This window comes from Etheostoma spectabile, chromosome 20 (assembly GCF_008692095.1).
Source record: "Etheostoma spectabile isolate EspeVRDwgs_2016 chromosome 20, UIUC_Espe_1.0, whole genome shotgun sequence".
NCBI lineage: Eukaryota > Metazoa > Chordata > Actinopteri > Perciformes > Percidae > Etheostoma > Etheostoma spectabile.
The window spans coordinates 3,027,060-3,039,878 of NC_045752.1; the positions used below are offsets into that span (position 1 = coordinate 3,027,060).

General features: G+C 42.0%; 1 protein-coding gene across 4 annotated transcripts in view; it reads left to right on the forward strand.

Moving 5' to 3' along the window:
• The window catches only part of sptb (spectrin, beta, erythrocytic), a 53,627-nt gene that overhangs the window by 512 nt on the left and 40,296 nt on the right, over positions 1-12,819 (forward strand). The window contains exon 2 of one of the 4 annotated variants that reach the window (XM_032500688.1): positions 5,208-5,465. In XM_032500688.1, coding sequence (XP_032356579.1) covers positions 5,318-5,465 — 148 coding nt within the window. In that variant the 5' untranslated portion in view covers positions 5,208-5,317. Of the gene's footprint in view, positions 1-5,207; positions 5,466-8,215; positions 8,870-12,819 lie in introns of those variants that run through there. The other 3 variants (XM_032500687.1, XM_032500689.1, XM_032500686.1) reach the window with 3 other exon arrangements.

A 12,819-nucleotide genomic window follows, 5' to 3' on the forward strand; every position in this document is an offset into this window, starting at 1 on the left:
AAAAGCTTTCACACTTCTCTTTCTTTTTAGATGGATGTATTCTGTTATTAAAATCACTCGCTTTTTTTTTTTAGTTTTAGTTAAGCTACATCTTGAGTTATCAGTTTGTTATCTGTTAGGAGGCTTTAAGCAGGCCTCGGCGAGTCGTTGGAAATGCGCACAATGACGTCAGTGCGCATGTTTGCGAGTGGAGAAGTGCGCCCTCCAAAAGTTGTCTCATGTCCAGGAATGGTGGAGAAACTATTTAGATACTTTACTTGAGTACAAGTTGTAGTACTTCCTCTATGAAAATATTCCATTCTCAGAAGTACACAATTAGCAGAATGTAGACTACTTTATTATAAACATGAAAGCGCTGAAAAAAGGTACACTATTGTACATATTGTCTTGTTTAAATATAACTATTAATGATGCATTCATGTTTTGGTAGCATGTTCCTGTTGTAGTTGGTCTTGGTGGAGCTAATTTAGCCTTTAATATTTGAAGTGTTGGTAAATACTTTTGGGATAGTTTATTTTGTAAAATTTTGAAGCCCTCTCTGAAAATCTTTGACGTAGCCAGTAGCTGTTAAATGAATGTAGTGGAGTAAAAAATACAATATTTCCCTCTCAAATGTAATAGAAGTGTAACACAGCAAAAATGGAAATATAGTCAAGGTCGTAGGTACTTCAAATTTGTACTAAATTCCAGGATTTTAGTGAATATACTCTATACATTCTTTCCTTCAGCCCCCTACAATCCTTATCCCCTCCTTGATTGGAAACAAAGTGGTGGCTCATGAAAGAACACAGAAATATAAAATGTTAACTGAGCGAAAGAGACGTTCCCACTCATTTCCCTTAAAAGGACAAGCGTGTGAGTGTGTCCCCATGTCTGGACGAGCTGGGACGTTTGTGTAAACACACTCCAGGAATAGTTTACTATCGATTCCTTAAAGCCAGGCTCAGTATTGTTGCAGTCAAAACATTATTGACCACAACAAAGGAAGATTTTTTGCTTTTGTACATAATCAATGTACAGTTTGGAGTATGCCAAACAGAGAGTTTGTGTGCTCAGTCTCACATGATTTCTTACCTCATATCTTGGTAAAGCACACGAGTAATAGTTTTATGTTATTGGGAGTTTGCAGAGAATTTTAGAGCTGCAAACTCACTCAGTCCACTAACCGGCCCCCTCCCCACCTCTCCTTCCATATTGATCTCTGTCTACTTTGTGTTTATGTCTCAGATTTTCCTCTCTGCTGCTGCTCCTAGGCCTCCCTCTCCTCCGTCCAGTTGCTGCTACAGTTTCGCACACGCTGTAGATCACACATCTCGACCACACCCATCTCTTATTTCATCCTCTCCGTCTGACTGCATGCCACTCACATTAATGCGCTCACTGCTAGCCAGCTAAAAACACACAGTTCACCTAGAGCTGGGAACGTTGTCTTTACACTTGTATTCATCTAAGGTGCCGATTTGATGTTTACATTGTACACATTTGTACAACGTAGTTTCGGGCCATGGGTGCAGTCAATTCAAAATCACAAACGGCGAAAAAGGTTATCATTAAGAAAAGTTGTTTTTACACTTTTAGAAACAAGGAATTGTTTTGTTTTTATTCAAACTCAGTGAATCTTAAGAGTAAAAATCTCATTCTCACACCTGTTAACCTTTTTACAAAACCCCGTGCAGAGCTGCATCTGCAGAATGCAGTACGAGTTGATAAAAAAAGAATTCCAATATGTTTTCTTTTTCTGGGGTCAAGCAGCACTTAAATATCTGGAGAAATTCCAGCTGACATTTTAGTCATCCCTCTTGACATTTATTTTACTTCTGAGAAATTATCCAGTGCCTCTTAGTCATTATCGCACAATGTGCAGCCAGAAAAATGATGAAATACTGGACCATGTCCTGAGGTCTTTATGGTGGGAAAAAGCCATACAAGGGGGTGCCAAAGTGTTATACAAGTTGTCTCACAGGCCAATAAAAACATAAAAGTTTCTTATTTGTATCAACCTCACGTCAAATTTATGTCCAATACCTCAAAGTGGTAACAACGATAACGTGACTTATAATAAGATTACTTCATTTATGATTTAATGATGTTAGATTTGTGGAATTCAGACAGGTAGTGCTGAAACTATTCCATATACTCTGGTTTTCAGGTGGTCCCTTGTCAGAATATTAACTGTCAAAAGGTTAAATTGGATCATAATGGGCGCCCGGGTAGCTTACCTGGTGGACCCAGGGTTTGTAGGGTTTTTCCTGCATGTCTCCCCCTCTCTCTCCCCTTTCATATCTAAGCTGTCCTATCAATTAAAGGTAGAATTGCCCAAAACATAACCTTTAAAAATTATTATGTATCATATCATATCATATCATTGCATATTTTTGGGCTTTTTGACTGTTAATTGAAAATAACAAAGGACTATTTATCATTATTTAACATTTTATAAACTTAACAATAAGTAATTAGTAAATCAATTAGGGCTGCAACTGTAGGTGATTATTATAAAATGTCTATAAAATGTCACAAAAGGAAATTGTAAATAATGAAAAAGACTTACAGACTTTTTCAAGGCCCAAGATAAAGTATTAAGCTTTCTTGTTTTGTCCTGCTGGGAGTTTAAACTCAAAGACATTTAATTTAATATAAAATAAGACAACAAAAGCAGCACGTCTTCACATTTCAGAAGCTGGAACCAGGATTTTTGGCATTTTTGCTTGAAGAATTTGTTTGAATGGATAATCACTTACCACAATTGTTGCAGTATATTTTTCTGGTCAATTCATCTGCTAATTGTTACAGGTGTAACATTTGAAATTGAAAGGTTAGTGGATAGCAAATGTGTTGGTTGCAGCTGTAATGAGGACTAGTTTTCAGTACTGCTTTTGTTAGAGATCTGCATGTGCATGGTAGGCATTTGCATACTGTCACTCCAGCTCAGCACTCTGATTATCGTGATTTCATCTGATTGTTGGTTTGTAGACTTTTATTCTACTTCACAGCTGACAGGGTGACCTACTGTGAGTGAGCTATATAAGAGCCGTGTCTCTTGCTCAAGGACACTATTGACAAACACACACACATTGCTGTGGCAGGCAGTGAACTTTCACAGGGCTGTCTATAAGTAGGAGCGCAGCTTGTCTTTAAAACAGCTTTAAATGGAGCTGAGTACAGTCTAACTGAGTACACGTCCCAGCTCACACACCTAATTTGCTGCGGTTTGTGTATGGAAGCAAGCAGTCAGTCAGCTTGTTGTAAAACTGTTGACGGCTTGTGGATACAGGTTTGTGTATACAGGTTTGTATGGCGTGTAAAGAGGGTTTGTGCAATGTGAGTGTGTTGTGCAGTGTTCCTGTCCAGGTTGTGTGTAAGGTGATAAGGGGATCCCCAGTAGTGGGTGGAGCGTACTGGGCTGATAAGAGCCCCCTGCAGAGGAATGATACAGAGCAGGAGGAGGAGGTGGAGGAGGAGGGAGACCTGTGGGGTGCCATTATTGTGCACCACTGAGGGCCTCTTCTCTGAATGCACCTCTGTAGTCAAATCATGTCAGCAGGCAAGGAAAGTAACAAAGTACATTACTTAAAAACTGAACTTAGGTACAATTTTGAGGCACTTGCACTTTACTTGTATTTTCATTTTATGCTACTTTGTACTCCACTATAATTCAGAGGCAAACATTCTACTACTAATTACTTACCACCACTGTAAAATCCTAAATATACTGTTATCTCTCTAATTATTAAGTTATGAAAATTGTACCAAAATATGTGGTATTCAGCTTGTTGTACTTAATCAGTGCCACATGAGGCCACTGTCATGTGCCTGTTTCTCCATCTTTGTGTACTACAGTATGAACACAAGTTGTATTCCCCGCCTTATTTCACTTCATGCGCTTATTTTCAAAAAACGCAAGTGCGCACACACATACGCACACACTCGCAGTTCAAACTATGCGAGCTGCATCATTCAAAAGAAGGTGGTTTCGTCATGTTCTCCAGTACAGAGGGGTTGCCCTCCCCCTGTGTGACATGATAAGAGAGCAATGCTGCACCCAGATAGAGAGCTATCTGAGCTGCTACCCTTCAACCCGCCATTCCACACAAAGAATACACAGACACACTGCAGGGTGATAGTTGCAAAGTGAAATGCACAAAATGGAGATTGTGAGGGGCACAGGTGCTTGTGGGGCCAATTTGAAAGCTATGGTAGGTTATGTTTCTATATAAAAACATACCTGTACTGTACCACATCTGAGATAACAGATTTCTTCAAATTTCAAAAATGACATTCTCATGCCAGGTTTAGATACGGTCCCTCCCCAATGGGGTTGATAAAAAAAAAAAAAAAATTACAAACTAAACTTCAGCGAGACAGTGTTTTATCCGATTAATTTCTTGAGTAATCAGTGGGTGTTTAAAGGTCCCATGGCATGAACATGTCACGTTATGAGGTTTTTTAACATTATTATGTGTTCCCCCAGCCTGCCTATGGTCCCCCAGGGGCTAGAAATGGCGATACGTGTAAACTGTGCCCTTATGAGGTCACAAGGGGCAAGGGTTACCTATAAGTTACCTCTGCTTTGCCCGCCCATGAGAAAGAGAGAGACATCATGTCTTTGAAACAAGCAAAGTGGCAGTTGGTCAAGGCCACATCCCCCCCTCCACCTGGCCCCCCTTCCTCAATAGTTACAGACACAGAAATGACATGTCCTAAGGAAAGCTCATTGTGGGACTGGCTCTAGTGACTGTAATTCTGCACCAAGGCTGAATTTTGGGACAGAGACTTCAGATATGGTATTAGGGGACCACTAAGGCCTATATAAAAACACCCAAAGAGCACCATGTCATGGGACCTTCAAAACATCGGGAGACAGTGAAAATCTTTCTTTGCAATGCCAATGTCTTGTTTTTTTTCAACAGACCAAAACTAAAATTTACTGTATTGTAGGAACAACAGCAAATTCTCATAATTGCTTTTCTGGAACCATCAAATGAATCAACTGAAATGTGGCACTAATTGTTGCAGCCCTAGAAATTGTATCTGATATAGTCTTTCCACAAAAAAAAATTAAATGACTTCATTCAAAATCCAGTCTATGAATATGTAAATATGGTTAGATTAGTGTCAGTTTCAGATTAGTAAGTGCCGAACCCCAGTCTATCATCATACTTATTTATTTTAACACCACTACTGTCTATCTTCCCGCTCCATTTCAGACTACCTCCGGTATTCAAGGTCCATCCTGTCATTTCACCCCCTCCACAACCGGACCCCCTGAGGACGCCGCCTGCCGTCCCCTCACCCGCTTGCCACGCTGGCTTCCGCCATGACCTCCACCACAGACTTTGACAATGCGGAGATCACGCAGCAGTACAGCCGCATCAATACCCGCTTCGACGCCACTGACGAAGAACTCGACAATGACAACAGCTCTGCCAGGCTGTTTGAGCGCTCGCGCATCAAGGCCCTCGCAGGTGAGTGCACGCATAGTAAATAGGCTGTGTCCTTTCCGAGGCATTTGTGTGACACATTTTTGAGATGACAGTGGCTTTTTAAGAGCGTGGGAAGGGCAGAAAGGATGAGCTTTAATGGGTGTCTTTTTAACTTTGGCAGGTTTGAATGTGTCACTCACCTTCACTTAGATTTAGTTGAAAAATTACATAATTCCCACTCCAGGTGACCTTTGATTTTACTCCAAGGCTCTCAGCTAGAGCTCTGCAGGTGTTGCGTGTGTTTTGTGTGTGTACATGTTACTTATGGCGTCACACCCTCCCCCCCAACAGCTGAGCCCTGACACTGCTCCGCACCCTCTGCAAGTACTGTAACTGGGATCGCATGCACATTCCCAGAATGTCCAGCGTCTGACCGAACTTAACAGCTGACCTTCCTGTCTCCGTCCCATAGCACAGCTCTATGGCATTTTTGGCTAAGCTAGTAAGCTGTGACCCACCTGTGGGGTGACTGCTTGGAGTTTTTAAATAGTTTCTGTGTTGAAAGGAAGCATAACATAGATGGGCTGTTCAGCGTCACACCATGGTCATTTTTTTTGTAATGCCGTAGACACAAGAGGTTGTAAAATAACATAATTTAGCTATGTGGAGAGAAGGCACTTATGTGTGAAACTGGGTGTTGTTTGACGCCTTTTGATACTAGTATGGATATATGATGCATATGAGTTTCAGTGCAAATGCAAAATGCTTTTTTTGATATCTTAATTTGTAAAAGTGTTTTTCTACAAACCCAAAATAAGCTAAATGTTTAAACACAAGTAGCTACAAGAACATTGCAGATATAAAAAAGTTAACATTTTGCAAACTTTTGATGTGAACTTCTGGTTCATATGTTTCCATATGTTTTTTATTGTTAACAAATCACCTGAAAAGAGCAAAACCAACAATGAATTGACAAGTCTGAATATTTATTTATATGAAATATGATATGAAACACATCATTATTCCTCTGTGCCATAGAGATCAATTCTTGTCCTAAAAAACATAAATGAGTCACACTGCTGCACTGGGTGACAGGTTCCTTCATTACCATGAAAGCACACACACACACACACACACACACACACACACACACACACACACACACACACACACACACACACACACACACACACACACACACACACACACACACACACACACACACACACACAAAAAGTCAAAGAGTCAATACCAGATGAACCTGCTGCAATAAATACTCAGTAGAACAACAAATCTATGGCTAAAAATAGTCCCCACCAAAAACACTATTTGCTAATACTTGAGTAACATTTGCTATAAACTATAGTGCCCGGCTTTTTAAAGAATTTCCTGAGTATTTAAAAAAACATATGTATATACAGTATGTGAAAAAATGAAAAATACCTACTCCCCAGTGCTGTGGAGTAAGGTCAGGCAATGCGAGACTACTTCCCCAGTAGCTACCCAAACAAACTGTAGTACTAACCGTAAGATCAAATGTCGTCTTCCACATACGTGAATTTCAGACATACACTCGCTTGAACATCATGTTCATGTGTATACACTGTTTCCTGTGAATCCCTTGTGACTTGGTATTTCCACTATAGAAACTAAAACTGTTTATCTGTAGCATTGTGTTAGGTCAGCTGCTTCATTCACACCTCACAATCCTTAGCTCATTCATCCGTTGCTTGGCTACCAACTGACTAGCACCATCCAATGCTCGTCCAACGGGTGTATGTGGCAGCTGCAGCTTTATTGTATGGGGGGGGGGCTTTTCCCACCAAAACTGTACAACCAATTGCTGTAAATGGCCAATGCCTAAATACATACATGCATTAAATGTCTATTGTTGAAAAAATGCTGGTCATAAATAGTATAAAATGAGATTTGATATAATGAAAATCTGAAGGATTACAAGTTTAAGAATTGTCTGATTTGAACATTTGATGCTAGCCTTCAGTGTTCGATGCTACGGTAGCTACACACCTATTTTGGTCTGGAAAGCCACAGTACTACGTATTATGGTCTAATATTAAGAGCAACATCTGGGTAGCCCAAATATGTGAAGTCCTGTCCAGACCATTTATCTGTTAGAGCTTTCACCACTTTTCTTGCTGTCTCTTTCTGTCTCTTTAAGTGATGACGGATATTGTGTTAGAGTGCTGCTGCACTGATGTTTCTGTAATGCAATCAGTGTTTCCTGTCAGAGAGAGAGAGACACACACAGAGAGAGGGAGTTGGAAGAGAGGGAGGAAAGTCAAAAGAGAGGCAGGAGATGAGAGAGGCTCTGAATGTCGTTGCTGTGAATTTACAGCTTGTGAAGTGAGAAATATGCACCCAGCACGCCTTCAGAGCACATACATAACGTAATGAATATCCAGCCACTTACACTACTCTTTACATACACCTAAAAGATGGACCGTTTTATGTTGGATTACTGGCAAAGGAAAATACACTTCACATTCAGTGATGTCACAACTGTGTGGGAGTGCTGGGTAGAGGGAAGGAGTCTTGTGTGCATGTGGACGTATTAAAAAACATATTGTATGCATGGATGGGGCTGGAGAAACCACTTTAAACAGAACTGAAGGCTGCCTGAGCCCTTGTGCCGCCTGAGCGTGGAGGCATAGCATCATCACGGCAGCAGTGAGGAGAGAGTAAGAAAGAAAGAAGAAGGAGGGAGGGAGGAAGGGAGGGAGGGAGCTGGAGTGAACACGAGAGGGATCTGGAAAGGAGGACAGAGAGCCAAGAGACAGAGAAGAGGAGAGACGTGGAGTGCCAAGCTCCTCTGCTGGCTCCAGGCTGTTGTTGTTGTTGTTGTTGTCGGTGTTTGGGGGTCAAGATGAGCAGCCCGTGCCTGCTGCGCGCTGCCCCTATTAGCCAACCCCGGCTCAGAGAGGTCAAGATCAGCCTGAAGGCCAGCAACAGGGACACCACAGCCATCCGGACCAGCAGCGGAGGGGCCAAGGAGGCTGCCGTCCGCCCCTATGCCCCGCCGGAGAAAGACGCCCCTGTTCGGGTGGGAATGAGCATCAGCCGGAGCAGGAGCACCCCACCGGTCCACCGGGCCCAGAGAGCTGAAAGTAAGAAGGCAACCAGGGGAAGCAGCAGCAGCAGGAAGCAGCTGGAGCCTGAACACCACTCGGAGAGCAACGGCACAGTCGTGCACGTGCCACTCGCTGTGGCACCTGCGGGACTCTGCCCCTTCTCCTCATCCTCGTCCTCGTCCTCTTCATGCACCCCCAGACGTCAGAGGCCCTCTCACCCTCACCCTCCCCCCGCCCTCCTCTCCTCCTCCTCTTCTTCTTCAGCTAAAAGTATGAAGCGGGCGCGCTGGCTGAGTTACAGCACCTCCAACATCTGTTTCAACTCCATCCTGGACGGACGCTTCAGACAGTTGCAAGGTACAGCGTCCCGATGGGAGAGACGTTTGTGTTTGTTTTGTGCGTTTGTGTGTGTCCGAGAGGGAGTTTGTCCATCCTTTCCTTCCTCACCGATGAGACAGAGAGAGAAAGAACTTTTCCAATCATGCCCCTCCCTTCCCCAACTTGTGTGTTTGTGTTTGTGTTTAGGCCAGCATGGGATCGCAGGGGAGGTTGGGCTGTGATGTGAGCAGGTGTGAGGTTGTCATCCTGTTGTGTGAACTGGAGAAAGCTAACAGCAAAGAAAGCCTGCGCTTCCAAAGCATTGGCCTTTTTATTGAATCTATAAGGTAGTCATTTATTTATTTCCAGGAAGCCGTCGCTCTGCCCCAATTGTTCACTGACTTGACTTTGAATAATTCATAGGCAAACTCCTAAAAAGGTTGTGATGGTTTTCCCTCCAAAGGTAGTGTTATGCACTCTCATGTGCTCCATTTTCTTTCTGACAACATATTCATCATTTTAGCTCGTCACCTTTTCTCCATATGGCCTGTACCCTTCGCAAACTGTTCCAAAGAACAAAGCAAAAGTGTGTTTTGATCCTAACCTCCTTTTCCCCCTGAATGAGTGCGTTGGCGGTGTTGAAAAAGAATCAATTCCTCTGGCGGTTTAACTTCTCCCGGGCTTCTCCTTCTGCCTGTGTTGTTGAGGTTTTAAAAGAGAGGTTTGCCATCACTGTGGATTTTTGTTAGCTTGCACTATACTATCTATCTCCCTGATGCCAGGAGGGCATTAGTGAGAGGAAGAAAATGGAGGAGACGATGCAGGAACAGAGAGGGAAACACGCTTTTTTTTATTGCCTCTGCTAGATTTCAAGTACAGACTGATTCTGAAGACTGCAGAGTCAACTGATCCGCGAAGCAGCAAATTTCTGAAGCTTTCCCAAATTAGAGTGGTTTCTTTGGAGCCAAGTGTATTGATCCACCAATTACAGTTCATGACATTTTATTTGCTTTTTATTTACCCGTTATTAGGGAGATCTGGTCAAGACAGCAGTAGAATCAAGTTGGCCAGAACATCAATAACAGAAACACAAGTAATAAATAGAGAAAGAGAAAACAGTCTTTGTTTTGCATGTATTGATTTCAACCATTCATCCATGTTCTCATATCTTTCTTAGAGTTTGACACAGTCATTGGTGTTGAGTATTTTGTTGAGTGTCTTCTGCTGCTCTGGTTGCACAAAATGTTTTTTTTTTTTCCTCCATCCTGTCTAGTTGATTTTTGATCTTTAACCTTTTGGTTTTCTTTAACTGTCTGAATTTTTTTGGGCCCTTGATCTCATGTTTACTGTTAAAAATACAAAGTTTTTCATGAGCTTGGCCCTCAAATTACTGTGAATGTGTGTTCTTTAAGCAATTGTCAAGTTTTCTTCTTCCCCAGATTTTTGTCATTTTCAAACTTGTAGTCTTCAGCCCCAACTGATGCTGACTCAAGTGACATGACTTGAGGCAGTTTATCAGATGTGAAGCAGCTCCCTCTGAAGCCACAAAAGGCGTAATACAACCTTTTTTTAAGCATTTGCAATAGCATTCTCCAACACCTGTAAACAGACTTCCCTGGAGCTCTAACTTAATCTTTACGAGTCAGAATACTGGTACGTTTTGTTCTTTAAAACATCAAGAAACCTTCACAGCCTCTGCATTGATAGGATGTCGCAGAATGTGAGTCCATTTAGCAAAACCTCCGACAAGTCATCTTGTCTTGAGGAAGTGTGTAAACAAAGCCAACAGAGGAAAACTCCTGGACAGGTGTGTTGATAAAGACATGGTGTCAAGGCTGCAGGACAGGTAGCTCTGGCAGAGCCATGACTCAGGCATGTAGCAGGGTGCTGGGGGACCCTCTGGGCCACATCCAGTTAGAGCTGACTGTCGGAAAAAGACGGATGAGGGTGTATACAGGGAAAATCCATCAGCATGAATAAGTCATTGGGCTTTCACTGGAGTCAAAGAGTGGATGAGAGATAACACAGTGAAAGCATGTGAAACAGAGGAATGTTTAGTAAGGGTGGCACTGATATGCAGGAAGAGGAAGCCGGTAAGTTGGAAAAGGACCGCAGCACAACAGTGACCAGACGCTGCTGCAGTCTAGTCCGTGTTCTAGAAGAGTTGTATACTGTACATGGCTTGCTCAAAAATATTTAACTCATGTAAAAAGAATGTATGACAATTGCAGCATCAATCATTAAACATACAGTGAAGTTGTGGTTAACCCTTCGTATGAACTACTACAGCTACTTTCCTATTTATGAGCTGCATCTAAATGTATCATTTATCTTTAAAAAAAAAAAGCCAAGTGCCCTTTTCAGCTACACACTGCTATGATTGAAGTAAAAAATAATACAAAAAGTGTAGCTTTCATTTACATTAAATTCTAATATAGAGACATATTGCTGTGTAACTGACATTGTTGCGTCTGTTTGCTGACTTTATGGCACTTCTCTACTTGGGGTACTGTTAAAGTATGTTCTGGCATGTCACAGATCATAAGGCTTTATCACAAAATACAACAATAATATAACACAGCGTACCTCACCGGGAGACATATGTGCCAATTCCTGCTTGTTGTTGTTCCTGCTTCCATTTGAATCTACGTGACATTTTGACGTGATCCTTTTTTTTAAAGATTATTTTTTGGGCTTTTATTTTAAGAGCGGCTGGAGAATGACAGGAAAGGGACCAGAGAGAGGCCTCTAACACAGCGAAAGAAAAGAAAATTAAATTCAATGTGTTCAGAAAAGTATGGCCTAGTATGTCAAGTATAGTATTTTTAATTTTATATCCCAAAATCGGTACAGTGACACAGTATCTGGATGGGAGACAGCACTGGGCAGCTAACCCAAATAATGGCACTCACAAAAACCTCAATAATAATATGTACAAATTAAAGAAGTAGAAGAATTCACTGTTCATTGTTATTGGGCTTGAACACTCAGATTGTAGAAGAACTGTAGAAGACTTGGGAAAAGACAACTCAACCAACATACACTGTATCTTGATATAAAGGTAATGAAATCCCAGAAGATATTGAATCTTATATCCTTAGTAGTTTACATATTGCATTGATGTTCTGCTCTACAATACTGCTACTGGAACTTTTGAGGTTTAACAGAACTTTGTTTTCAGACTAATCACTGAAGGCTTTGTTCAGCAGCGAGCGCACACACCGAGCTGTTGTCATATCGAGCTTGTTGAACTACTCATCTGGAGACGGCTCAGTGAGATGCTCGCAAGCAGAGGATCCTCCTTCCCTCCTCCCACTCCTCCTCCCCCTCCCCCTCTGTTGTCCCATGCTTCCTAAATGGCCAGGAGCATCATTGTGCACTCTGTCTCCTCTCAAGGTCTTGTGATGTGAGACGATACGGGAGAACCGTGTGCTCGTTTTGGGGATGTGCTCTAATTGTTACTGCCTCCACTGTACAACCCTCTGGAGGCAGCGCCCCAAATAGTTCAGAAAGCATCTGTCACAGGTTTTACTGCACATACAGTAGAGGTGTCATGTGCAGACAGATTATGATGCAAAGGTTTGTGCTAAATCCCTGACACCCCTCATGGAGCTTTGAGGTATTTGCATGTTTTAATTGCCATTACTTTTTCATGGTGTGGTAATCTGTGTCAACGTTACGGTGGTCGACAGAGGCAAACGCCCTACAACTTAAGAAAACAGTTGCAAATAGACAGATCACGAGCAAATTAAGAAAACATCGTCATTAATGTGACAACACATGTGCAGCATTTAGCAAACGCTCTGCAAATACACACAACACAACCAAACACATAAACGCGCTGCAAATGCAGAAACGATGCAAAAAGAAAAGCACACAAACCCCGAAAACAAATGCAACATAAAAAACCCTGCATCCAGATCACACAAAGGAAGTTCTTCAGGCTTTGTTACTCCCCAATGTGAGTCGAGTGCAGATTTGAGTCACGC